Genomic DNA, 27428 nt, shown 5'->3' on the forward strand with positions numbered 1-27428 from the left:
TGGGCTTGGGGGGTCTTTATTAAGTGATGCTTTAGTCTTAGTCTCTGCCAGGAGCTGGGGATGGGGGGTTGACCCCATTTCCTACAGGTTTTCCCAGACTTGCTGTCTCAGAGGAAGGAGGCAAGAAGCCGGCTGTCCTCTAAGAACAGCTTGGGAAGCTAGGCTAGCACTGGGGTAGGGTGGGAGCCAGAACCGAGATCCTGCACCCCCGGCCCCCCAGCCTGTGCCATACTTCCAGCCTGAGGGGTAGGGGCTGAGGCAATCCTGGCCAAAGCCTCCCCACACAGCCCTGCTCTTGGTACGCCACTCACTGCCCTGAACTATTCATGATCTCTGCTCCCACATATTCACCTTGACACTCCAAAAGCCAGCCCCATGCTCAGCCCCACCACATCTTTAGTCCCGGGGAAGAGCAAAAGAGGAAGCCCACCAGGACAGAAGGCCCCTGACTGAGCAGCTTCAAGCGGCCTCTCCTTCGTGCTGCCCACTGAATGCAGGCCCCTTGTCTTTCACTCTCCCTAGATAGTAAGGGGGGTGCTGGCCTCAGACTGAACCCGCCCCCACTTCTCTTACTGGCATCCCACTGTTCCCAGCACAGCAGCCAAGAGCACAAAGCACAGCGACTGTGGGGCCGATGGGCACAGGAACCTGCACTGGTGTGCAGGCCAGACTGTCTGTAGCCCTAGGTGGGGCCTGCTCCCTGCTCTGGAAGCTAGACAGAGGGAGACAGAAAGCAGAAGTGGGGCAACTGGGTGCACAGCCCCTGTGCAGGAGAGTATAAACCCTGACCCTACTACTCAGCGCAGGCCACTCCAGGCCCCACTTCTGTAAGAGGCCCCATGGCTGGCTCCAGAGCTGCCCAGCCCCCACCAAGGGAGATAAAAGGGGGATAGGTGGTCCCTGAGGAAGGGAAGGGTCTGCAGAGAACCACCCAGACACCTGGTATCACCCAACTCTTCCCCCAGGGCCTGGAGGGTCCAAACTCCTGGCCCTAACCACCCCACATCCTGGGTGAGGAAAAGGGCCTCTTCTGCTGTTCCTTCCCCTCAGAGGTCCAAGAATCACTCAAATGAAATGCAGACACCTATGCCTGCCATCTGCTCCTGGGGACAGCAGGGGGACTGAGGCAGGAAGGCTGGCTAGGAGCCCACAGGCCTCTCCTGCTCCAAGCACTTTCCTCACTTTCCTGACATCATCTTGGCAACAGGGGGACCCCACCCTCCCAGACGGTTCCTGGGCCCTCCCTGCAGCCTCTGCACAGCTGGGCTTCCTTCCTGTGTGCGTGAGTCTACATGTGGTGGGGTGACTACAGGTGGTGGTCTTGGCTGCCAGGGAGGGCAGAAGAGATCTGGAGTCAGCCCCACTGCAGGGCCTGAGGGTCAGTCTCAACCAATCTCCTTCCACTGCTTGTAGAAGTCCAGAACATTCTTGATGTCCACGCTGGCATGGATAGCGGCCTGCAGGGCTGCCTGTGGAATGGGTGGAGGAAAGACAGGGGAAGGCCTAACCTTCCTAAACTGTGGAACAAGTTGTTGGAGGACTGGAGAAGGGGTGATGGAAGAGGCAAAGGATGGCTGTATGGAGGGTCTGAGGATGGAGTCTCTCTAGTACCTCTTTCCTATTTCACACTGTCTCCCCACCTCACCCATGACCCACCTGCATGGGGCCTGAAAGTGTGCTGGGGTTGTCCAGTGGAAGGCCTGTAATGATGGTCACCATGCCGCTTGGGTCCTCCTCACCTGCTCCCTGGGCCAGAGTCAGCTGTTTGCAGCTGTCCAGGATCTTGTAGAGAGTCCTGGAGGGGAGGGGAAAGAGATGGGCCAAGACCCAGCATTAGCACAGCCTGAACACCAGGATCTCCAGTGCACATGGGATGCTGGGGTATGGGAGGGCTCTCTCTGGAGACGGCAAGAGAAACCAAGCAGCCAGCAGCAGCGGGACCTGGAAGCTGTCCCTGGATGTTCTACAGGGAGTAGGCAAAGGTGTGCTGAGTGAGAACACTAAGCCTAAGCATTTCAGGGCCAGAAGGGCTGATCCCATCTGTAGAGGAAAGGGCTCAAGAGCCGAAGCAACTCCATACTCCAAGGTGAGACCTGTAGGAGGCCCCTGGCAGGCTGAACAGGGAGCTCTCAGGGAGGAGCAAAGCAGGCAGCCTGACTGAGTTTCCTGGGGTGAGAGCTGAAATTTTACCAGGCATCTGCATCCTGCCTCTTCAGCTTATGCCGCTCAAAGCTCTTTCCCACCTCTTTCTGGCAGCGAATGTACCTGCAAAGGAGAAGTGAGGGTGGAAGTGGAGGGTGTAGGATAGGGAGCGCATCTTACACAAAGCAGGCCATTGTGGCTCTGGGGGCCCAGTTTTGCAGGAGGGAGTGGGGGGCATGTCTCTCCCATCACAGCTCTGTTTGGAGCCATTTTGAAGTGGCTTCCTGGCTGCTGTGGCCAGCTCGCTATTCCTCCTGATAACATCGATTCTTTGGTTCCTCTCAGGGGAAGAACTGGGAGGGGAGAAGCAGCAGATGCTTTTCAAGTCAGGGCTTCTGGAGACAAGATCTAAACAAGCAGGCTTTGTGCAGCTTCCTGGCCAGGCAGGGGCAGATGCAGAGGAGGGGCAGGCCAGCTAGCAGGGAGAGGGGCAGTGTTCTTCCTATTCCCTGCATCCATTGCATAGTCTTCCTCCAGCCCCAAAGGCCAGAAGGGCAGGCCTGTACTGGGCTGAGCACTGCACCTGCTGCCATCTGCTCATGCCTGATTGGCTAGTCTCATCACTGCTTCTGCTCAGGGGGGAGCTAGGAAGCTCCTGGACTGCCGTGATGAAGGCACTCCCACCCTGGGAAACCTGATCACTTGCCCCAACCCTAAAGCAGGAGGAATTCTTCCTGCAAAGGAGCTCACAGCCTGGAATTAGGGGAGTGTGTGTGGCGGGGGTGTTCCTGCTCCCTTAGCTCCCTTCTCCCCGGTGGGTGCTGATCACATGTTTGACCCAGATACAAAAGGACAGCAACTCAGTGCTCCCCACAGGGCTCCTGGCTCCTCTGGTCACCCTCTATTTCAGGACCTAGGACCTTGACCTCTAATCATCTCCTTGGTCCAGTTAGCTCAGTTGGTTACAGTGCAGTGTATAACACCAAGATCAAGGGTTCTGATGCCCTTACTGTCCAGCCACCACAAAATAAATAAATAAAATTTAAAAAAAATTATCTCCTTGGTGTCCCTCCCCAGGCAGTAAGCCAAGTATGAGCAGGGACTAAGGTGTTTGTCTCACCCATAGGGAGCAAGGAACTCATGTGCATGAGCTATCCAGAAGATGGACCCAGGGCTCAGCACCCGGCCAGCCAGGCCTGCACTCACCTATTTCCTTTTTTAAACTCTGCTTCCAGGTACCGGATCCCATCCCGGGCTCCTGGGTGTTCCTTCTTCAGCAGATCCAAGCCATCGATCACTGGTGGGCAAGGTGTGGATGTGGAAGGACAAAACAGATAAGCTCAGACTGCTGTGACACAGGGCTCTGTAGGAATATCTGAGCTCACCCTAGTACACACTGCAAGAAGAGAACCGATTGAGACTCCCTACAGGGCGCCTGAATTTCTTTGAAAACCTGACCTTCTACCAGCAGTGTACACAGCAGTTTACCAAGAGCTTTCACTTAGATTTTCTCATCTGTTTCTCCCTGTGCAACAGAGTTCAACAGGGATCGCTATGCCCATTCCACATAAAAAGTGGGGTTCACAGAGGTGCCAGGACTTTACCAAGATCACTGTAAAGTGGGCCCCAAATAAGGGTGTCTCAATCTCAAGACCAGAGTCTCTTTTAGCCATACTCTATCTGTCCCCCTACTTCTCCAATATGCTTACCTGTCCTTGGGATGATGACAATGAAGCGGCCACTGGTGGCCAGCTGGCGGATGACAGGAAGGTGGTGGCAGAGGGCCTGGGTGTCAGGAACAAGGTAGGGAGACATAGCTGACTGGGCCTTGGGCTGCTGCAGGCTGCCCTCTAGCTGAGACACCTCAAGCTGGGGAGAGAAGGCAGAGTGGTGGAGCTGCATGGGGCCCCTGCAGCCTGGGCTGGGGGAAGAGTGGGGCTCAAGGTGGCTCTTAGGGGCTCCTCCTGTTGCCAACAGGGGGCTCTTTCTACCAATGGCCTTGGGGGAAAAGTAGACAGAAATAAGGATTAAAGTAAAGAGAAAGAAAGGAGAAAGAGACAGAAGTGAAGGCAGAAGGAGACATATAGCTCAGGGAAGAGTGAGCAACCGAGAGGGTGATCTGAGAGAAGCCGAAGGATGCAGTGGTATAGCAGGGGACTGCAGCTGTGGGGGAGATCTGCCAGTGGGGTTTAAGCAAAAGCCAGATCAAGAGCAGAAGGAGCACTTGGGCTCTGCGTCCTACCTGAAGTCGTAGCTGAGCCATGTCTCTCATTAGCCTATTCCGCCGAGCTTCCTCCTGTGCCTACGGGAGGGAGAAACGAGCTATGAGGAGTTAGGGGCATATACCCCTCTCCAGTGATGGAGAAGACCAAGAATAACTGGAGTCTGAAATAGGTGTGGCTTCGTGTAAAGTCACCTCCCTATCACTCTTGCTAAGTGAAGGGAAGAAAGGCATGGAAGAAGGAATATTGCTCTGTGCACTCTGAACAATTTCCATTACCAGTCCACAGCAGGTCATGCTGTTACAGGCATTGCGGGAGAGAGGGAGCAGACAGCCGTCTACTGTCACCACGTGGGACACACCACCTGCCTATACTGCAAGGTTTGATCTCTGTTCTTCTCAATCCGGTCTCCCTCCGTCACCTTCTATCACTGTCCACTTGCCAGCACCTTCCAAATCTGCAGATTCAGTCCAGACCTGACCACCCTGAGTTCCAGACCCATATATCCAACTGCCCACTCAGCAGCCCCATCTGCTCCTCAAAACCTGCTTCTCTTCCTCTAGTGTTCCCTAACTGGGTAAATAAACCACCATCTGCTCAAGTCAGAAAGCTCAGAGTTGGCTATGAGTCTTCCCTCTCTCTCAGCCCCAGAAGTTATTAGCTTCCCAGTCCTATCAATTTTATCTCCTAAACAGCAAGCAAATCCTTCCACCTCCCTCCACCATATAACCCTAGTCTAAGCCAGCATCTCTGTCCTTGACTATTATAACAACCTCCTTACTGGTCTCTGCCTCTAATTCAATCCCTTTTCTCTATCTGCAACCAAGGCAATCTTTCAAAAACCATCTGATGTTCATCATGGCCAAACTAAAAGTCCTCTGACGGTTTTCCTTTATCTTCTGATCAAGTCCAAATTCCTTAATATAGTCTAAAAGATGAGGTTAAGAATGGGGACTTTGTCCAGTAAGAGATGTGGAGCCACTGAAGGCTTTTTGATGAGCAAAGCGGCATCATCAGAGTGGTGCTTTAAAATATTAACCTCATTCTAATGAGGCGACACCAGATAAACCCTAAGTGACGGACACTCTACAAAATAACTGACCAGTACTTTTCAAAAGTCTCAAGGTCATGAGCTGGCTGGTTAGCTCAGCTGGTTAGAATGCAGCTCTGTACACCAAGGTCATAGGTTCACATCCTCATACCGGCCAGTCGCCAAAAGTGTCAAGGTCATGAAAGAGAAAAAACTGAGGAACTGACAGATTGGAGGAAACTAAGGAGACATAACAATAAAATATAATGTGGGATCCTGGAAGAGAAAACAAACATTAGTGGAAAAACTTGTGAAATATGAATAAAGTCTACAGTTAATAGTATTGCAGCAATCTTACTTCCTTAGTTTTGATAATTATACTATGGTTATGTAAGATCCAAACCCTCTGCCCTGCACAGTCCTGCACAACAAAGAACAGTCCTGCCCCAAATGCCTATAGTATGCCTGAGGAAGGAGAGAATGGAGGCAGAAGACCAGAACCTAGGTGACAGCCACCTTCTCACGGGCCTTGTTGGCAGACTGGTAAGGAAGCAGAGTGCTGTGGACAAACGTCCTCTCCTTCACTGCAGCAATCCAGCCCGTGAGCCATACTTTTAGGCTAAAATTGTAATTGTGAAACCCCATATTCCAGGAAGGAGAATGGGGGCACTTGTGTAAGTCTCCCAGTGAACGAGCACAGGTGAGTGGGATCCACCTGGACCCAGGAAGAGAAGAGCTGCACTAACCTAAAGCTTGGAAATCATCAGCCCAGCAGTTCAGATAGATATGAGCCTATATGTTCCTCAGAGGCCCCATCAGGAAAGAGGGGTCCCTGGGGCTGGCCAGTTGGCTCACTCAGTTAGAGCATAGTGCTGATACTACCAAGGTCAAGGGTTCGGATCCCTGTACCAGCCAGCCACTAAAAAAAAAAAAAAAGGGTCCATAACCCAGGCAGACAGTGGAGTCCCAGAGAGTAGGTGCAGCAGCTCCTGGTGCCTACTACTTGGCCTGCAGAGAAGCTAAGTCCCTAAAGCAGCACAGAACAGCCAGGATAAGAACCTGGGCATCCAACTCCAGAGTCCTGGCTCTACCACTGACAACCTTTGTGATCTTGGGAATGTTCCTGTCTTTCTAGGTTTTCTCATCTATAAAACGAGCATGCAAACACCCACCTCACAGGGCTGCCGTAAGAGTTAAATGAAATGTCACATGTAAACCAGGCATTGCACATAGAAAGCTCTCTCTAGAAACGACAGGAGATGGCAATATGATGACAATACTCCTGTTGTTGGGGGATAAGCCCTTCGTGGTGATGTCTGTGACTGAGGCAGATCAGGAGGCAGCCCCAGCAGGTAATAAAGCCTGTGGTGTCCAGCACCACATGAGAGGGGCTTGCAGGTCCTCCCTGCCCCCCAGGAGTAGTCTTCAGGAACTATAGAGGAAATGTCTGCAAAAACTCTAACATTTTTTGAAGCTGTGTAACTTCCCCATAATTATTTTTGTAACCCCTATCTTTTTCTCTATGGAATAGCAATAAAAGCTTTAAAACAAAAGGTTTGTTTTTAACAAAATGTGCTTGTTTTTAAGACAGCAAGGAAGGGAGTTTCTGGAGAGCCTGTGCCCCTTCGCAAACAAGCAGAACGTCCGCAGGAAAGGGGGCTCAGAGAGAGTGCTGCTGGAAAGCTGCTGGCCTAGGGTAGGGAGGAAGGGAAGAATGTGAGGGAGGGAACTGGTTTGGAAGGAAGAAGAAACCCTGAGGCTTGCTGAGACATGCAGGTTGTACTTACTGTGCCAAACACTAACACCCAAAATGTACTGATGCCACTCTGCTCGGAGTGGACAACAGGCCCAGGACTGTGCAGGCCCCACTGTGGAAACCAGATCGTTGCTCACAAAGTATTACCCCACAAGAGAAAGGACTGTCTTGTTCACTCTTGTAACCCCAGTGCTTAGAATACTGACGTGTCTGGCACAGAACAGACTCTCAATAAATATTTGTAGAATAAATTATTGAATGGAAAAGAGTTAACACAGGGCACTTCCTACTCTTTGGGTCCCTGTGGGATGGGATGATGTCCAATACCAAGAACGCTCCACTCCCTTCCATTCTTCAGTCTTCATCCCTCTTGAAGGGAAGGGAAAGGAAGGGAAAGGAAGATTTGCTGAGCATATACAAGCTTCACAAAACAATGTGCAAGGTACCTTATACATGCTATCATTCTATCTTCACAAAGTTAATTCTATTTATTCCCACATAACTGATAAGGAAACCAGCTTAGCAAGGTTAGGTGTCTCGCTCAAGTCACAGACCAGGAGGTGACAGAGATGGCCCTCAACCCCAAGTCAGTCTGAACACAAGTCCTGAGGCACGCTGCCTCTGCTCGAAGCACCTCTCACTCCCTATCAGTCCCATCCCTCAGTCCTTCCCAGATCCCCTTCAGGAAACAAAGTGGGCCTCCCCTCTCCCTAGGCTTGGTTTCCCCAACCCCTCTCACCACGCTGTTCAGGTGAGGACCACCAGTGTGTATGAGCCTCTTGTGCTGGTTTCTCAGTGAGTCCTGGGAGCAGAAGGCCTGACTTACCATGCGGAACTGTGCCTGGGCCTGCTGCAGCAGGCTCTCCTGCTCGGACTGGGCAATGCTGACGAAGATGCCAACCTCTGGGTTGAACTGCAGGATGCTACCTTGCAAGCGGGCAACGAAGTGGCCAAAGCTGCGGATACAGCAGATGCGCACCACCGACTGTGGGGAGAAGACACAACAGCCCAGCCCAGCTGAGCGTGGCCACTCTGGGCCCACCCTGCCGGCCAGGGCTCCCTCCCCACCTCCTGCCTCTCTGCTGACCCAGCCACTTCAGCCACTAGGGCTCCTTAGAAAGGCTTGTGGTCTGTGGGGTGGGAAAGAGGAGTGCCAAGGCTCAGAGCCTCTAGTTCCCAGGAAAGGAGTAAGCAAGTAGAGCAAAGAGACTCCTACGAGGATCAGAGAACCACAGCTCAGCTGAGAAGAAAGAGGGCACCAGGCTGGGAGTGAAGAGACCTGGGTTCTAATGCCAACACTCTTCTCCCAGTGCTTAGCTCCTCATGTGTAAAACAAGGGGACTGGACTAGATCAATCTTTTCCAACTTACTTTTTTGGTCAGTAAAACCCTTCTTCCCTCTCAAATAAAAGCCTTATCTAGGGCCGGCCCGTGGCTCACTCGGGAGAGTGCGGTGCTGATAACACCAAGGCCGCGGGTTCGGATCCTGTATAGGGATGGCCGGTTCGCTCACTGGCTGAGCGTGGTGCTGACAACACCAAGTCAAGGGTTAAGATCCCCTTACTGGTCATCTTTTAAAAAAAAAAAAAAAAAAAAAAAAAAGCTTTATCTAGAACCCTAAAATTTAAAACAGACTACAGCCAAGCTGCCCTGGTTGGAAAGGGAGGGAGCAGCTGGGGCAGGGGCAGAGGCTGGGGAGGGTTGTCTGCTTGGCTTCCCTCTGCTGCCCCCAGGTGGCCCAAATGGTGACACATTCAGGGGTAATAGTTGCTGAACTGACTGGGTAGCATGTTCCCTTCCAGCTCTAACTTTCTACAATTGTTTGATGTTCTGCTCAGAGAAAGCTTGGCCCAGAGTTAGAAAAGAGACTGAAAAGAGACTGACAAGGGCTGGCCCGTGGCTCACTCGGGAGAGTGTGGTGCTGATAACACCAAGGCCATGGGCTCGGATCCCTATATAGGGCTGGCCCGTGGCTCACTTGGGTGAGCGTGGTGCTGACAACACCAAGTCAAGGGTTAAGATCCCCTTACCGGTCATCTTAAAAAAAAAAAAAAGAAAAAAGAAAGAAAGAAAAGAGACTGATAAAGATTTCGAAGTCCTAATAATTAATTTGTTCTGCCTCTACAGAAGGTGGAGAAAGGGGAAGGGGAAGGGGGTTGTTCTATAACAGCAGAAACTACCAACAGACTTTTGGAAGGCCATGCTGCCATGGCAAGGAAAGAAAGCTAGAATGGCTCACTGAATAAAGATGCACAGCCTGGAGATCCAAGGACCCTCTCCCTGTATGGATGGGAAGGGGTGTCCTCACCCACCCACCCCCAGCCCTGAGCACCTGCTTTGCTGTTGTGTATGAATAGCAAACAGAGCTTGAGGCATGAGAAATTATATCTTCACCTCCTCTAAGGTGCTGAGCAGAAGCCGATCTGTGTCAAAGTTAAAGCGTCTGTGGGCAGCCCGGAGGGGGGGCAGGTTCCGAAGTGCCATGTCTTCTGGGAGCAGCAAACTAGAGGGGAGGTCTGGCAGTTCACAACCTTCAAGAAGATCCTGGACCTCAGGACACAGGGCGAGGCCTGGACAGAAAGAGGGCATATCAGACCACCTGTCCCGTGGGAGCTCCCAGTCAGAGAAACATAGCCACTCCCTTTGGGAATTACAGGCTGATGAGACAGGACATACTTCTAAGACAGAAGGTGGGGAGAGATGGAGGGAGGGAAGGAAAGAGAGACGGACACATAAGGGCCAGTCAGGCAGAGCTCTAGGACCCCAGAGCTGGAAGAGTCAGAGGAGCAGAGCAGGGAGATGGAAGAACAAGGACAGCTCAGATCGAGAAAGCTCCCTGACGGAAGGGATAATCATACTAGTAGAGAAATGAGAGGAGGGGCTCTGGAGGAATGAACAGTCAGGCCTTGGTGAGTCTTAAGAGTAAGAGGTAGGAACAGGTGGCATTCTCTACATGTTCAGCTGGAAGGTGGTAGGAAAGGATGAGCCAGATGGATGGGGTCTGGAGGTCAAAGTCAGTTCTCAATGATCACAGGCATCAGTGTGACAGCAGCAAGTGGGCCTGGCTTCCAGGCTTCTCTCACTCTGCTCTTGCCCAGCCTACTGCCTTCCCCAGGGAGCACACTCCTTCACAGAGCAGGCCACCTGTCCACACTGGGGCAGTGCTGGGGTGAGAAACTGGAGAGGCCTAGACCACACAATGACTGCTGTGTGCTAGGGAAGCTGGGCAGTGAATACCATTAACCTCCTTACCCCAAGGGCTGGGTTAGCAGGAGGGGGATGGGCTTAGTGGGGACAAAGAAGGAGAGGGGAAGATAGGGTAGTGCCAGGACCCACTCACCAGACTCCTGGAGCTCGCCAGCAGCTGGCAACAGATTCAGCAACACAGACAGGCGGTTCCACAAACTCTGAGAGCTCTGGGGAGAGGAAGGGAAGAGGAGGCCTCCAGCCAGGAACAGTGGTGGAGAATGGTAGTGGGCAAGAAAAGCACTGTACTTGGGGGATCTGGGGCTATGTTCAGAAGCCTAGAAGGGTTTAACAGAAAAACTAACAAAAGAGGCCATGGGGCTCACGGTGGATTTGGAAAATGGGGGGCTGGTCCATAAGGAATGAAGAAGGGGGACTATGGAGCCCTGCTGAAATTCTTCACCAGATGAATGCTTTATGAAATGAGAAGGTAGTGAGACCACAGGAAGGACTTTCTAGATCTTGGCAGTGGAAAAAGGTAAACAGTTTTGGAGAAGGTGGCTTCTCCATGTCTAGCAGAAACCTTTTCTTTCAGCCCTCCATGTGCCTATACTGCAACACCTCTCCAGGGATGTGGTCCAGCATCTCCATCTTCACCACACCTCCCTCAATGACGAATAACTAAGGAACGAGTTGTCCTCAGACACAAGCATACTCCTGAGGGTGTGCCTGGCCTGGACTTAAACTGTTTCACTTAGGGAAGGCAGAGACCCACAGGGAAGAGGGTCCATAGCAGGACAGGTGAGCTACCTTGAGGGCAAAGGTCATGCCTAATCCTTCCCTGTAAAACACATAAAAGCCCAGAACAGATAGGTACTCAGCAATACTGCCTGTCTTGGTCAGACCATCCGAGGGGATCCCAGGCCCCATGCTGGTTCATCCCTTCCTCAGCACCCTGGGACCTGACAAGGGCAGTGCGGTGGAGTGACATACCTGTGCGCACACGATGATGAGGTCCGGGTTGGTCCGCAGCCAGTCCAGGAAGACTTTCACAGCGGGAAGCAAGCCTTCAGCCGTCAGGACCTGCAGCTTCTCCTGGATACTGCGCTCATTCCGACAGGAGCGCCCACTAGACTCACTCCCCTCCGACTCAGAGCCATCTTCAGAGACTGGGGGTGGGTGAGTGGAGGAGAGAGAACTGGGATGAACAACTAATAGGCACTTGGCAACAGGCCCCAGCTGTGTAGGGGGAGCATGGCCCCACCCCGCCTGGATTCTTCAGGAGAATTTTGATATGAAAGTGGTAGGGAATTTACAGACCCCTGCCCAATTTTTCCAGGCCACTAACTGGTTGCTTTTAAACGAAGAGCGTGGTGCCTTTTAAATATGATTATTTCAGACTCATGCTAATATTTATGAAGAGGCTACTCTGTGCTGGAAAGCAGGGTAGACAGTCAGAAGGGAGCTGTAAAGGAGGGAGAACAGGAAGGGATATAGAGTTAAAAGAACTACTTTCAGCTCCTAGATCTCTCGCTTTGTAAGTCAGAACACGGGGCAGGTCACTTCACCTCTCTGAGCATCAATTTCCTCATTTCTTTCATTCATTCAGCCATTCAACATTTTCTAAGTCCCATTCATGTGCCTGGTACTGTGTTAGGTACCAGGGACACAGTAACAGACAAGAAATATACTGTCCTGCCCTCAAGAAGTTCACAGTCTAGTTGGGGAGACAGGCAAATCAACAGAGAATCTCACCAGAGTAGGAAAGGGCTGGCAGCTACAGAGGTGCAGATGGCTATAGGAGCCCACAGGAAGCAAATCTAACCTATAACCTGGCCTTGAAAGAGTCCCACAACAAGTGACTTTTCAGCTAAAATTGAGAGGACAAGTAAGAATTAGCTAAGTGACAGTCTCAGGGCAAGAGAAGAAAAGGATGTTCCAAACAGATGGTGCACCATGTACAAAAGTTTGGAGGTAAAAGACAGTATTTAGAGTAGGGATGACAACTGTTCTACCACAGGATTGCTATGAAAGTTAAATAAGACAACATGCTAGAACAGTTCAGCCTAATGTTCGGCATATAGTAAGCTCAATGAATGTTTGCTGCTACTCAACAGGTATTCCCTTTGCAGGGAAGATCCTCAGGAGAGAAGTCTCACTGTAATTCACCTGCCCTGGAGGGTGCCAGTTTTTCTAGGTTCCAGGAGCCCTGGAGGGACCTGGGATGTCACGAGGGGAAGAAGTTGTCGCTGCAATTGTCATGGGAGAGGAAAGCCCCAAACCCTACTCAGGGCAGGGCAGTGCAAGAGAGGAATAAGACCAAGAAATGGGTCGGGAGCTGGGAATGGCAGCAAGCAGGCGAGTGATCCTCAGGAAAATCTCATGGGCTACACACTGGCAGAAGGCCAAAGGTAAAGTAGCGAGGGTGGAAATGAGAGGTTGCTCACAGAGAGGAAAGTGGCCTCTTGCAGGTGAGTGCCTATGGCATGGAGGTTTGCACCAGAAAAGGATGACAAAGAAAGGTCCAAATACCTGGCTCTGAGGGCTTGTCCACATCTCCATTGACACAGGGGTTGTGGCTGCCCAAGGTGTGAGGTTTGGTGGTGGGCTGGAGGAGCAGGTTGCTGAAGGTTGGGGCCAGTCGGAAGCAGCGCTTGGTCTGGAACATCTGGGTGGACATGGCTTGGAGATTGCTGGCAATGCTAGCCTCACTGGGGCCCAGCGGACCATTGAGGGAATCGGGAGCCTCTGATCTGGCCCGAGGGGACTCCAGGGCTGGGGACCGTGTGCCCTCCTCATCCTCCATATCTTCCAAGTCTGATCGAGACTCCTGGCTATTCATTTCTGAGTCTGTCTCAGCATCAAAGGCCGTTCCCCCGCCTTCAAGACTCTTGTCGGAGCCACTGTCTGAGCCCTCGCTGGCCTGGGCCGAGTCATGGCTTGAGTCCGATTCAAAGCCTTCACTCAGGTCACTGTCATCACCAGCTTTGGGTGGGTGGCGGCGGCGGCGGAGACAGGACAAGCGGGAGAACTTACGGCTCTTTCTGCCCTCCCCAGCTTGGGGTGCCGCAGGAGATGGCTCGGGATCTGGTTCCTCTTCTTTCTCCAGTGGTTCCTTGGAGTCTGGTTCATCTGTGGAAAGATGATGGTCAGGTGGAGCCTAGAGCCTGAAAGCTGGAATGTGCTCTCCAGTGCCATCTCCTCCCTCAGTCTGTGGACCCCTTTTTGTTCCCCATGCCCCACGCCAACCTTACCACAGTCACAACCTCCCCGTCTCCCACCTGTGCCATCGCTCTGGAAGGCTGGGACGGGGTTCTCGCCCTCTTCCAGCTCAGCCTGCAGCCGTATGTTGACATGATTGACGAGGTGGGAGAAGAGGGCCAGGGTGAAGGCAATGGCTGCACTGTACTGCTTGGATCCTGAAGCCAGGGAAGCCAGGCATTAGGGGCCCAGGGCCCTGATGAGGAGTAGGCACCATCAATTCCAACCCTTTCTCACCTCTTCTAAGGATCCAACTACCCTTCAAAGGTTCTTCTAAGTCAAAAAAAGATATCCCAGAATCTCTGCACTATTATGTCTCCTATAATCTAGAAGGTTCCAGCTCACCCTGTGCTCCCTCATGTAAGCATATTCTCTTGTCCTATCTCATTCTCCCTGGCTTTGAGGCTCCTCAACACACCCCAAGTGCCTTCACATCGTGCCCTGCCCTCCTTCCCTTCCTTCCAATTTTGCTGTATGCACACCTTTGCCAGAAAGGTTTCCAGAACTGCATAAGTGCCCCTGATGGCAAGGTCTGAATTCTGCCTGGATCATCAGCTAACTATCCTGACCTTTGTCTCTGTCTAGGTCCTGGCCAAGGGTGTGCATGTTTGTGGGAGGGAGATGAGGAAGAGGGAAGGGAACAGGCTGTTTGTTGCCTTTGCTCATTCCCTAGGAGCTCCTTTAGCATAGGATTCCTTGGCCCTTACTCTCCCACAGCCAAGCAGTCACACAAGTAGTGAAGGTGCTGCTCGTGGAAGGAAATTTATGATTAAGGAGCAGCAGAAAAGGGTAGTAAGGATCCAGAAGCCAGTGGGGGAGAAAAAAAAAAACAAAACATGGGGAAGGTTACCTGCTCTCTTCAAGCTGTGCACACCCATAAGGCAAATGATGACCATTTGAAAGATGAGAAGGTCCGGGAGGAAAGCATATCCGCTCTCATACTCCTCTTCATCCTCACTGGCCAGGCTGAGGTTGGGTGAAGAGGGCAGGTAGAAGAGACAGAGGTTGAAGTCCTCCAGGACTGACTGGCAAAGTGAGGTCAGCTCTGAGTCCACGGAGCTATGGAAGGGCAGGAGTAATAGGAGAGGTCAGTAATGGAGGCTGGGACAGGCAAAGAGTTGGGAATATGAGAGTCAGAGAAAAGACTAAGGGATCCTATGGGGGAGATTTCAGGGAGAACAGCAAGGGGAGGGCAGTGCTGGACTGATCTCCAAATCAGACAAGAGAACATGGGAAGGGATGTGGGTGTGTTATCATTCAGTCACTCCTTCAACATCTATCAGGCACCCATTTTATGCTAGAGGGTCGGCTGCCAGAAGGATGGGCATACAACCCTTGGGTGAAATGAGGGTTGCCAAGAAAAGACTAACTGGCTAGAGAATTTCCAACTGAGGGCAGAATTCAACAGTCCACTCCTTTCAAGTCCCCCTCTGTAAGGGAGCCACCATGGTTAGGGATCACAGGACACAGCTCTTGCTCATATTCTTTTCTACTCACCTGCTTTTGGGCTGCAGGAGGCTTTGCAGGTACATAAAGTTCACCAACAACCTCTTAATGTCTTTACATCTGAAATGAGAAGGAAATGTTGAACAGCTCCAGAGTCCCTATGGTCCTACTGTACCAACTGCAGAAAGAGCCCCCTCTTGCCCGCAGGCCCCACTCACCGCTGTTTGCTGGGAGAGAGTTTCCGAGTCTCACACTTCTTCAGCTGGTGGTACATTTTGGCTGCTTTGTCATACAGCCGCTTGAGGTTCCCGTAGGCCCCCTCAAAGGACACTTCCGACTGGATGCTGAAGGAGACACAGAGGTGAGCTACTGAGTCTTGGCAAGGGGAGAGGTAGAGGGGGGAGATATCACTCTGCTGGGGCTTTAGGGAACAAAGTTACTAGTAAATATAGGCGGCCTCAGCCTCACCTTCCATGTACACACTCAGGGTAAAAGACTCCTGTATAAAATACACACATCACACACAACTTCCAGATTAACCACAGCAAAGATGATGCCTTACTCTCCTCCATATCTAGAAAGGGGACAATTAATCCTATTCTCTGTTACAAATTTAACTTAGCTACCATCTCTGAAAGATATTATTCTTCACCTTTATTTAAGATTAGAGCACCTTACAATAGGTAGCAATTAACAAGCATTTACTATGTGCACGACATTTACATACACCATTTCAGTTAATCCTCCCAACACTCACTTAAACACAAATACGTACCGAGCACCCACTGTGCCAGCCACTGCACCCTAATATTACCCACACTTACAAATGAGGAAATGGAGCCTGAGAGCACAAGTATATGGGCCAAGATCACACAGCTGATACATGGTAGAGCTGAGTCTCCAACCCAGGTCCATTTCACTGCAAAACCAATGACCTTAATGCTATGTGACACTGTGTCTTTCATGTCTTGTTTATTAAACACTTTTTAATTATAAAAAGTGAGGTATAAAAAAGAAGAAATACATGTTTGTGGTGAATTAAAAATAGCCACAAGCTGGCTGGTTAGCTCAGTTGGTTACAGAGCTGTGCTGGTAACACGAGGGTCCAGGGTTCAATCCCTACACTAGCCAGCAAAAAAAAAAAAAAAAAAAGGCCACGAATTCTTTGATACTCCTTCCATTGTGAAGTAGGGTCTACATCTCCTCCCTTAAATCTTAAGGGAGGTGGGGGAGGAAGGGTTATGCAACTTCTCTGCCCAAGAGTATTGTAGAAGTGACTCTGCCAGTTTCCAGGGACAAATGTTAAAAAACTGGTACATGCTACTTCCAAGTCTCTTAGGGTCATTGTTCACTTTTGGAGTTTTGAGCCATTACATAAGAAATCCGCCTACCCCGAGGAAGACACCACATAGAGGTGGCTCATATGAGCCAATGCTCCAGATGTATTAGATCTCCAGATCTGCTGAATACCAATGACTGACCCTAGACAATGCCACTAGGAGAATTGCCCAGCTGAGCCCTACCCACATGCCTAAACCACAAACCACAAGATAGAACAGTTTTAGAATAACAGGCCCTTAGTGGGCACCTCCCAAACTTGGATATGCTTGGCTCTTTTGGAAGTGACCCACCCTAAATCATGCTTATGAGTGTGATGAGGAACCCAGGACAAGTAAGGGATCTGGAAGGCATTCAAGGAATGGGAAAGATGCAGAGAAAGGTTATAAACCCAATAATCATATTTAAGAATGCGAGCGTAGTGGTATAGGAGGCCGGCTTGCACTGATCTAGAAAAAGAGAAGAGGCATCCTAAGAGTTAACATGTTGTTGATACAGGGAATAGGTTTCCTTGACCAGGTGAACCAAGGATCATAGCAAATGGAATCATAAGGTAGATTTAGGTATTTTACTACTTTATACTTTAGTCTTTGACTACTATTTGAATATACTTTAGTACGTGACCATCTTTAAACTATGAAGACCACCCTATTCCCTTTGTTTGAAGCCCAACTCACTACATAATCTCTCCTGAGAATGATTTGGCTTGAGGAGACTTTAGCCCTGATTAGATGACAGCAGTAAGTTTTCCAGTTTTCCTGGCAGTTTATTTCTCACTACAACTTAATCAATGGCATTCTGGTTTATCTATCAACCTCACATACAATCGGTTAGGTGACTCAGTACCCTAAGCTTAATCAACTTTGGGTGCCCTGAAAAATTTTTTATTCTAAGAGCTGAGCATCAGACTCAGCAGAGCAGTGACCCATTCTGCTGCTAAGCTTGTCCCTCCATACTGTGTCATCACATTAAGACACTAAAGCTCTAGAATTCTAAGGTTCTTGTCAGAGGTCACTTTGGTAACATTTTATCGATCACATCAAATTTATCTCCTTCTTCAGGATGACAGCAACCTTGTATTTTGCATAAGATGGTAGATAGCTATTTTAGCTGCCCAAGTACCTACAAATCCATGTGGCTATGTGAAAAGCTGCAGGACTGTGTCAAGGGACTCACTGAGTGGAGGGACCCCTCAATCTTGGCATTCCCCTATTTATCTCAGCCAGGAGTTGAAGAAGGAAGGAAGGGACAACAGAAAACAAAGCGGAAATGGTATGGACATGAAAGCAGGGCTGGGGAAGAGCTGGCAAATACTCACCACCGCAAGTAGCAGTACATGGCTTCCACATTATAGTACTTGCTGCCTGCAAGGGTGCCCAGCTGGTTGAAGGGCATTCCTGGAGAGAAAGAATTTATGTAGTCTGAGACCACAATATTCATTCAAAGCTATCAGGCCCAACCAACTAAGAATCAAAGAACTGATGGGGAGAACAGCTGGGTCTGCAGGTGATACTGGTATGTTCGGTGATTAACAGCTTAACCTTGTTCCTCCAGGGGATTACTGACCTCTTCTCACTTCCTATCAGCCTGTTCCTGCCAGGTTTGCCAGGGGCTATCAGAATTGATGGGTTCTTCCACCCTGGCTCTTCTAAGGTTGATGGAACTCCATGGAGCCCTCTCTTTTAGTCCAGCTCAGTTTTTCACTTCTGAGTGCTCTTTTCTACACAAATCCCCATCTCTCCCTGTAATGTAGTCTCTTCTTTTCTCTCAATGCATATCCTATGGGGGCAGCTGAAGTATGATCTCCTCCTCCTACAGAGACCTTAGGGAAAGGGAAGCCATCTTCCCTCTTTCTTTTCTGCCTCCCTCTTTCTTAGTCCAAAATTTTCCCATTTCTTTTCGCCTTCCACCACCTTCTGAATGTGTGTTACAAGGGGAAGAATGTATAACCAAGGTGAAGTATGAGAGAGCTGAGGATGGGGAGGACTTTGGGAAAGTGAGCACAACCTGTCTGCTATCTCGACAATATCTTCTTCCTCGTGGAAAATGCTACTGGGTTGGGAGGCCCAAGTGGGAGCCCACTTACCAATCTGGGGAGCTACTGACAGGGCTTGGTAGTAAAATCTCTCAGCTAGCAGTTCGGTGTCTACACCAGCTAATTCATTCTGATATCGTGCTGTAAGAGAGAAAGGAGGAAGGGAAGTACAATGATTCCAATGCTTCAGAAAACCCTCCCTCCACATCTGAGATTCCACTCTGAGGAGCTGTTACCCACCCTAAGGGGCAGGTTGCTGGGGTCTCTAGCACAGTCCTAACCCTATGAATGTTCAACTATCTCTTCCTTGCTGGTAGGTTCAAAATGTAAAGAATATTTAGTGTTTGCCAAGTAAACAGGCTCTTCAACTGTCTTTTCCCAATGAAGGGGAGCTGCAGCATGTATAATTACTTGCAAAGACCTCTGATATTTGGTTCTGGAAAGTAACTGCTTGATTCTAGAGAGAAGACATTACTAATGACACTCTGTCTAATGTGAAACAGCTGACTCTCTCTCCACACACTGCCCATGAGGGATCCAGGAGGGGGTGGGGGTAGGGACAGAAGGAGCCTCAGGGCAGTAAAAGAGAACACACCCAGCAGCCACACAACAGCAACCTAATGAGAAACCACTCTCTATCGGGACTAGGGACCTGGGGGCCACAAACAAGAGAGTACTTTTTCATCCTTAGATACATTTGTCAGGCAAATAATCCTCCCTGAGACTGAACTTCAATTCCTGTCCCGCTGAAGTTCCTATTCAGCTAGGAGTTGATAAAGATAAAAGAAACCATCAAAGAAATAGAACAACAGCAAGTTAAAATCTCCTAACCCACTACTGAAAAAGAGTTATCCTGACTTTCTCAAAGCTCAAAGACATTTTCCCTTTTCCCTGAATTCACTGATCCTCTCTGACTCACGGAAAGGCAGTGAAAAGAAGGGATCCCTGCAAGCAGATTGGAGGGAAAAAGTTATCACAGGCCAAACTATTTGTCCTGCTTTCCAATCATGTAAAGGGTGGAACCAAAAAATAAAGCAACCTGGGCCTGTCCTGTAGCCAAAAACAGAGAAAATGAAAGACGTAGATTCTTACACAAATCCCCCAGATACACCAGGCATCGGTGGCATGCCATCTGTGCCCAATCCATCTCCTTCCCTGAGGCAGACACTGGCTTCTTGCATCCTAAGAGAGAAAGAGAGATTTATGAGCCCGTTCTTCTGCCCCCTACCTATGAGGAAACACCTCTCCAAGGCAGAGAAAGGAGATCAAGAATCCAGGGCCAGCCTCAAAACAGTGTCTTCTAGGCAGAGAAGATACTCATTCAGGACATAGGCAGAGACAGAGTCTCACAGGTGGACACAGGTAGGGACGCAAAGACTCACAGGTAGGATTCATTCACAGAACAGGAAGGAACTAGAAGAGGAGGGCTAAGGCCTTCAACCTAGGAAAGCACCCTGGAGGAAGGTCATATGAAAGGTAATCATAGGAAGGCTTCCAGCAAGAAGGAAGAGATGAGGTTCAAGTGTCAGGAAGGTCGTGAGTACCCTGGGAAGGAACTACCTACATAAAGGTAAAAGGTTTGGGTGAAGGGGCCGGCCCGTGGCTCACTTGGGAGAGTGTGGTGCTGATAACACCAAGGCCGTGGGTTCGGATCCTATATAGGAATGGCCGGTTAGCTCACTGGCTGAGCGTGATGCTGATAACACCAAGTCAAGGGTTAAGATCTCTTTTAAAAAAAAAAAAAGGTTTGGGTGAAGATGGGAAACTAGCCTGCCCAGAAAGAATGAAATATGAATGAAGCAAAGGCAAATGCTCCTGGCTTCTGCCTAGGGAGGAGGTCCACGGAAGAGAAGGTGGCCTACTGGAGAGTCTGCTCATGAAGGAGACAAGTGAGCTTGCCTTGCCTGAGGACTGGTTATGTGGCCAAAGCCAAATACACCTGAGCGCTCACCTCTCCCTTCGCCCAGGCCAACCTGTAACTTCACTTCAGAGAGCTTGAGCTCTTGGAGAGGCAGTTTTCTCATGTTTCAGGTATTGGTCTAAATGTTCTACAATCCTCGGGCCGGCCCGTGGCTCACTCGGGAGAGTGCGGTGCTGATAACACCAAGGCCACGGGTTCGGATCCCATATAGGGACGGCCGGTTCGCTCACTGGCTGAGTGTGGTGCTGACAACACCAAGTCAAGGGTTAAGATCCCCTTACCGGTCATCTTTTTTAAAAAATAAATAAATAAATAAAATGTTCTACAATCCTCACAGCAACCCCATGAAACAGTTACTCTTATCATTCCCACTTTAAAGTTGAAGAAATCAAAATCACACAGCTGGTAAACAACAGAGCCAAGATTCAAAAGGCAGTCTGGCTCCAGAGACCACCCTCTTATCCACTCCACCTTACAGCCTCTCTCCTGACTGTGTAGCTCTCATTCTGAAAAGCACTTCCTAATGTTTTCTAGAAATACCTCTTAGTTGGAGGTATTTATAGAATGGCAAAACATCAATGAAGAGAAAAACTAAAGTGGTATGGGGAAATGACCCTGCGAAGTAATATTTATTTTGGGCTATGAAACCCTTTGGCTATCTATTAAAGCCTATGGACACTGTCTCAGAACAATGTAGTTTTGTTTTTAAGTAATGTTTTAAATGCATAAAGCACAGTTTCTCTGCTTCGGACCAAAGAATGCTGCCATGTGGTGGCAAGGACACAACCTCCATCTCTGACCCAGAATGTCTATGTTCTGCTGAGGGTAGGGAGCATAGACATGGGGGAGAAAAGGGGACACAGAGAGCAAGAAGAGTTGGGAGAAGGAGCTCTAAAGGGTGGCTGACCTGAGAGCCGAACCGTGGCTCACTTGGGAGAGTGTGGTGCTGATAGCACCAAGGCCATGGGTTCGGATCCTATATAGGGATGGCTGGTTAGCTCACTTGGAGAGCGTGGTGCTGACAACACCAAGTCAAGGGTTAAGATCCCCTTACCGGTCATCTTTAAAAAAAAAAAAAAGAAAAGGAGGTAAAACTATAGCTGCCAGTATATCAGCTGGCTGAAAAAGGATTTACACTGTCTTGAGGGACTGTCCACAATTTTCTCAATGTTTCTAAAGATTTCAATACTTTCATTAAGCACTGGGAAAAAATCTCTAAAGTCCAAAGAAACAGTACCAGCCAAATTTAACTAGGAGAAGAAAAGAAATGTTACTAATACCATCTTCCAGTGCCAGAACTACCCTAGATCCTCTGTCCTCCCCCTGCCTCTGCATCAGTCCACAATCTCAGGCCTCTCCTTTTCCTTAAGATCTTTACCCTAACTCATATGCTTGTATGGATAAATTCAAACTTGATGAACCATCTGTAGGTCATGCTCGAACTCTCGCTGCCTGGCTGGATCACAAATTACACAAACCCCGAAGAATAAGAAGGCCACGACCAGCTGCCAAAAAAAAAAAAAAAAAAAAAAAGGCCAGAGGTGAAGGCATGAGAACCTGTTCCTCAGGTCCACCTTTCAGGTTTCACTGACCTATGAGGGGATCTGTGACATGGGTCCAGTCAATGCAGCACTGCAGTTCGAGCTGGTAGTGGGACTGTATATACAGAAGGAGATGCTGGTAGAAGCCAATACCAGCGACCAGGTGTGTCCTGTAGGCACATTCCAAGGTGCTCCGGCTGTGGATGTGCTGGAGATTGGGAAAGGAAGGGGCTGGCTAAGTAATAAGCTCAGGGTACCACTCTCCCCTCCCGCACCCCGTTCATCTCACTGAGGAAATACACATATCTTCTTGGCTCTGGAACTTCATCCACATCTCCTCTCACTCATGAGTTAACCCCGCACACTTAGATCTACCTTTCTGGTCTCCCTATCTGGAACGAGGTTCCCCTCCTTCTCTAATCCTAATTATGTCTGACTCCCTCCTTCCTTTCTGCCATCTCTTGCTTGGCTCTAACCACGCTCTGGGCCCACTTTCCTAGATGTCTCTTCCTTCCTGAGCTTACCCTCTTAGACGAATTTCATCCCAAGTTCTAGGACTTCCTCTTACCTTTTTGTTAGTCTTGATAAGCTGGATAACTTCATAGTATACCTTTCTCCACAGCAGCTCCTCAGCCTTCCTCCCATAGTCCACTGGGTGCAGGAACATAAGCTTGACGCAGAGCTCACGCAGCCTGGGAGGGTGCAGGGGAGCATGAGAGAGACTGCCCATCCCTTGATGGGGACACAAGAATTGAGGGCAAGGAGGCATGTGCCAATACCCTCACCAACAAATCTCCATGCCTCCCAAGAGATATCCAGGGTCAGTATAACCCTAGGCAACAGCAGTGTAGGAAGGCAGTGGAAACCCCAAAAGATAGAAGCAGGAAGCAGTTAGAATTTTAAAAGTCTTCATTTTTACCCCTGCACCCCTCGCTCCCTTTTTCTCTGCCCCTTTATCCCTTTCATTATGCAGTACAGCCAATTCCCTTGACCCAGTGCCATTCTTATGGCACCAGTCTATTATATGTAGAAGCCGCAGATGGAGCGAGGGATCCTCGTCTTCTCTCTTAGGAAGGCCAGTGACTTCACAGTCCATTATGGTACCATGAGATCAGAAGGTAAGAGAAAACATGAGTTTATATCTGACAGGGTTTCTGGTGAAGATGGGCAGGGAAATGGTAAGGTTCTGTGGTTTAGAGTCTCCAGCTTACTTGTTCCTCAGGCTAATGTTCTCCGGTTTGAACACTTCTTGATAAGCGGTTTTGTTGCAAAGGATGAGGTCAAGTCGATGCACAGCCTCCACCACAGCCCTGCAGGGAAATACAGGCAAACAGCCCCTGAACCATGTGCATGGCCCACCTGGAATGCTGGGATACTGACTCTAGAGGAAAAACTAAAGAATTAGGGGTGGGGAGATCAGGAGAAGGCTGCAGGCTGAACTCTGTACGAAACAGAATGAACACAGTCTTCATCCTGATACAACCACCCTCCCCCCTGCCCTGGGCGACACTTAGCAGTAATGAAGACACTTTCAGTTGTCACAACTGGGGGGAGAAGCAGTTTGCTACTAGCATTTAGTGGATGCTGCTAGACATCCGACAATACACAGGACAGCCCACCACAATAAATAATTACCTGCCCAAAATGTCAATACTAGCAAGTCAGAGAAACTCTGTGATTTGGGAAAGTAGATTCTCCCAATGGAAAGAGCACAGCTGTAATGCCAGGCAGAAAATCTAGGGTTTGAACCCGGGCTGTGTCTTACTAACTTCGTGACTTTGGGCAAATTACCTAACCTTTTAAAGCCTTAGTTACCACATCAATAAAAATGGAGATAATAATAGCATCTGCCTCAGAGAACTATGTAAGTATTAAATAACTTACATACAGCTTTGGTACATGGTAAGCATTCAATAAATAATGGTGGAATAAATGCATTATTATTGTGCAAGGGCTTATTATCTCTGACATAAAGGAAAGGCACTCCTAGTATAAAATTCTGTTTTGAAATTGTGAAGCACAGGAAAGCAAGAGAGGACTCCTGAGCTGTATAGTCATAAGGTCCCCTGATTCTGCTCAAGGAACTGTTTGTTCAACATAGTGGTTGAGAGTGTAAGTTCTGGAACCAGACTGCCTGAGTTCAAATTCTAGCTCGACTTCTTACCAGCTATGTGGTCCTGGGAAAAAAATCTCTAACTTCCTTATGTCTCAGTTCACCCAACTACAAAATGGGAATGATATTATCACCTAGCTTGTAAAGATTAAATTAGCTAATATGTAAAGCCACTCATGGCAGTGCCTGGTATAGAGTCTCCACCCTTCCTTTTTTTTTTTTTTCCTGGTGGCTGTCGGGTACAGGGATCCCAACCCTTGCCTTTGGTGTTATCAGCACCATGATCTAACCAAGTGAGCTAACTGTCCAGCCCTCTATCCTTGTTATAACGCTGAGAGGTAGACTCCAGACAATGAGAGGTAAGCCTATCATCACAGCAAAAAAAAAAAAAAAAAAAAAAAAAAGACAGCCACAGACACTCTACAATGGATGACCAAGAAGTCCCAGAGGTAGGTGATATCTCTGGAAGGGCAAAAACCCAGAGGACAACAGGCAGCAGCTGTGAGAACAGGTGAATCAGGCACAGTTGTGGACACAAAAGCAAACGAAAAAACTAGGCGTGATAATTCCCAGAAGAAATCAAGATGTGCTCCTGGGCCAGGAAAAGAGGGCCACAGCAGAGTGGCACCTTGTGGTGGTGGTGGTGGCTCAGGTGGTACAACACTAAAAGCTGTCCTGTACAGGACAAAATGACTGCCAGCACTCAACTGAGTGGGTGGGATGGTAATCAAGGCTTTCTCAAAAGCAATCTTGAGAGCTCAGCATTTCTCCAAATACCTTCTGGACTGCCCAGAGATGGTAGCCAACCCCTTACAGCCAGCCTGGCCTTTGATGCCAGGGGCAGCATCAGTGATTTACTCCTAGCCTAGTCCCCAGGACAGGGCTTCTAATTTCAGTGCCATGGACAGATCAAACAGGAATGTGTCTATTTTTATGGACAGGTTCCAGAGCTCCCCTTACATTCTCAATCCAAAAATGATTAATAACCACTACTCTAGGAAGTTCTAATTGAAATGCTTAAATCTAAGAGAGCTCAGCGCTTTCTTCTCCCTTCCCCATAAGACCATAAGCTCCTCCACTAAACTATAACTTCCTCTAGAACAAAAACTACAAAAACTAGTCTTGTGTCTCATTCACTATTATAACCCCAGACCTAACAGTGTTAAAGAGATAAATGTTTTTAAAAACAAATAACTAATTGGTCTACTTAATTAATTGGTGTTTCTGTCCCTTCCAACGTCCCTTCTCCTGCCTTTTCTGCTGACTGGCTTAAGACATTTCAGAATTTCATATCTGTAAACAGCTAGGTGTGGAAGTTTCCCAAATTTACTGAAGCTTGGAGTGATAGGCCCATAGTCAAACAACACATTTCTCTTGGGCAGAGAAATCAGACCTCAAATTTCCAACCTGCTCAAAGCCAACAACACACAATTATAGGTAGATACCCATGTGCACATATGTAAGCCACATGTGCAAACGCACCAGCTTAAATCAATCAATACTATGAAGGTAGGGGTTTGAGAAAGAACTAGACTTGAGAACAATTAGGATGACCAGAGCCACCCCAAAAAGCAAGAGACAAGTAAAAAAATACTGCAGAAACTGCCCACGCTCTGTCTGACAGGCAGCACTGACACTCAGCAGCATGACGAGGCACACGTGCCACCCCCAGCAACTCCTCACCCTCCTGGGGACTGCTTAGGGCAGTCCACAGTGGGAGCCCAGGGGCTGCTGGGTTAAATCACTTTTCTATTTTTGGAGCAGCCTATACACCCCCTCTGGCTTCTGGCTTACAAAGCCAGGGCAGGCAGGATGCCTACTCAAAGAGGAAAAGACAACATATTCTTGACTCTTTAGCTGCCAAGATGGGGCCCAAGGCTCTGAGGGTAGTCTTCTCATGCACACACCCCTGTTCTATCCAGCCTGGTCTAAATGAAAACCCCTACGTTCCAGTTGACCTACACAGAAAAAATCCTCCACCCAGGGTGGGAAGAGCTCATACCAGCCCGTTCCCAACGGAGGGCTGAAGGGCCAAAGATGTGACTTGAGTGCGGGTGGCAAAAATGGAAGTTGCCTGGCAAGAGACTGCAGTCATGAGGCTGGGAGTATGGCAGGACTCAGGAATCCCCTCGTGCCCTGAAATGGGAGCTGGACGCAAAGTCCTTCATAGCTCTTCCAGGCCCTTCTAGCCTCTTTCTTCTCATTCATACCCCCCCCCCCGCAATAGAGCCATAAGGGACTTCAGAGTGTATCCAATCCAAATCTCTCCTTTTAAGGATAAGGGAACTGAGGCCCAAGGTCACAGAGTGACAGAGTGGCAAAGCAAGGACCTGAACCTGGCTCTCCGGCAGTCAGTCCAGCACTCTTCCCTGTAAATCCTACAGGGTTCTAAGCACCGTTCTCTTCCGGGTTTTTCTCCCTTTGTGACCCACCCTCACCCACCCAACCCTCCAGCCTCCAATCCCTATCCTATTACCCCAACTCCGCAAAGCTCCGTGCCTGTCCCAAGCTCACTGCTCAGGAGATTCCTCCACGTGCTTCCATCCAAATCTCCCACCCACCCAATTCCCCCTTTCAACTCCATCCCGGGTTACGGGGCCTCACCTCCCCCTGCTCCCTCCAAAACTGCACCCTGCTCCCTCGCCGGCACCCCCAGCCCGGCACCCGGGCCCCGCCGGAGAGGCCCCGCCCCTCGCCGTCCCCTGACTTCTCCCGGCGGCTGCACTCACGCCCCGGCCGCTCTCACCGGTAAAGCCGCTTAGTGTGGAGGACCTTTGCTTCGGGCTCGCTGCTCTCCCCTGTGGGGGGGCCTTGGCTCATGGTGCCCGGGTCCAGGGACGGCTCCCGGTCACAGGCCCCCGCCACCCACCACTACCGCCACCACTGCCGTCTCCGGCCGTAGCCGCAGCCGCCACTGCCGCCGGCCCTCCTCGGCCGCCATCGCTGTGAGGCGGCTGGCCGCGACAGCTCCTCCTCCGTCTGCCAAATCTCGCGATGGCAGCCGCACAATTGCGGGCCGTGGCTTGCTGCTACCAAATCTCGCGAAACTTGTTTTCCCTCCCGGGAAGTTGCCAGAACTAAGTCTGGGCAGCATGGCCCCTTTCCGGCTTCTCCAAGCCATTGCGAAAAACTTTATTGACAAAGCTGCCAGAGAACGGACAGTGAACCCAAGAGGCGGCTAAAGCTAAACATGTGGGCTCACAGCTAGGAGTGTGACATTGCTTTGTCCTACAGCGGTCATTTGGCCCATCCTTCTACCCCTAACCACCCTTACCCCTCCCCCCCATTTGAGTCTCTTAACACCCCTCCCCCATTTGAGCCAAGCCTCTTTGACATTACTGGTTAGACTAACTACAATTCTCCTCTTTTCCCATAATTTAAACAGACAAACAAAAAAGTGTGTGTGAGTTTCCTTGGAAAGAGTCTAGCATCCCATAG

At 49.6% G+C, this 27428-nt stretch overlaps 1 protein-coding gene across 1 annotated transcript; it reads right to left on the reverse strand.

Moving 5' to 3' along the window:
- Window positions 1-26977, reverse strand: SMG5 (SMG5 nonsense mediated mRNA decay factor). Its single transcript, XM_063104310.1, has 22 exons — window positions 26737-26977; window positions 23089-23187; window positions 22446-22569; window positions 21929-22085; window positions 19508-19597; window positions 18467-18556; window positions 17699-17777; window positions 15261-15386; window positions 15094-15162; window positions 14447-14655; window positions 13617-13754; window positions 12868-13467; window positions 11329-11504; window positions 10490-10565; window positions 9544-9719; window positions 7977-8135; window positions 4385-4444; window positions 3852-4011; window positions 3349-3439; window positions 2191-2265; window positions 1657-1795; window positions 1-1469 (listed from the first exon to the last, which is right to left on the reverse strand). Exons 1-22 carry the CDS (start codon window positions 26808-26810, stop codon window positions 1386-1388), a joined length of 3051 nt encoding a protein of 1016 aa, XP_062960380.1. The 5' UTR covers window positions 26811-26977; the 3' UTR covers window positions 1-1385.
- Window positions 26978-27428: the final 451 nt, after the last annotated feature.

This window comes from Cynocephalus volans, chromosome 8 (genome assembly GCF_027409185.1).
Source record: "Cynocephalus volans isolate mCynVol1 chromosome 8, mCynVol1.pri, whole genome shotgun sequence".
Classification (NCBI taxonomy): Eukaryota; Metazoa; Chordata; class Mammalia; order Dermoptera; family Cynocephalidae; genus Cynocephalus; species Cynocephalus volans.

What these genes read in the sequence shown, in the direction of transcription:
- SMG5 (XM_063104310.1), bottom strand. Translation starts at nt 26,810, where the DNA reads ATGAGCCAAGGCCCCCCCACAGGGGAGAGCAGCGAGCCCGAAGCAAAG. An exon ending in GGACAAGCCCTCAGAGCCAG is followed by an intron (nt 11,505 to 12,867) that starts GTATTTGGACCT and finishes ACCCACCCCCAG; the next exon opens with TCTCTGAAGATGGCTCTGAG. An exon ending in TCATCATCGTGTGCGCACAG is followed by an intron (nt 10,566 to 11,328) that starts GTATGTCACTCC and finishes TCCTCTCCCCAG; the next exon opens with AGCTCTCAGAGTTTGTGGAA.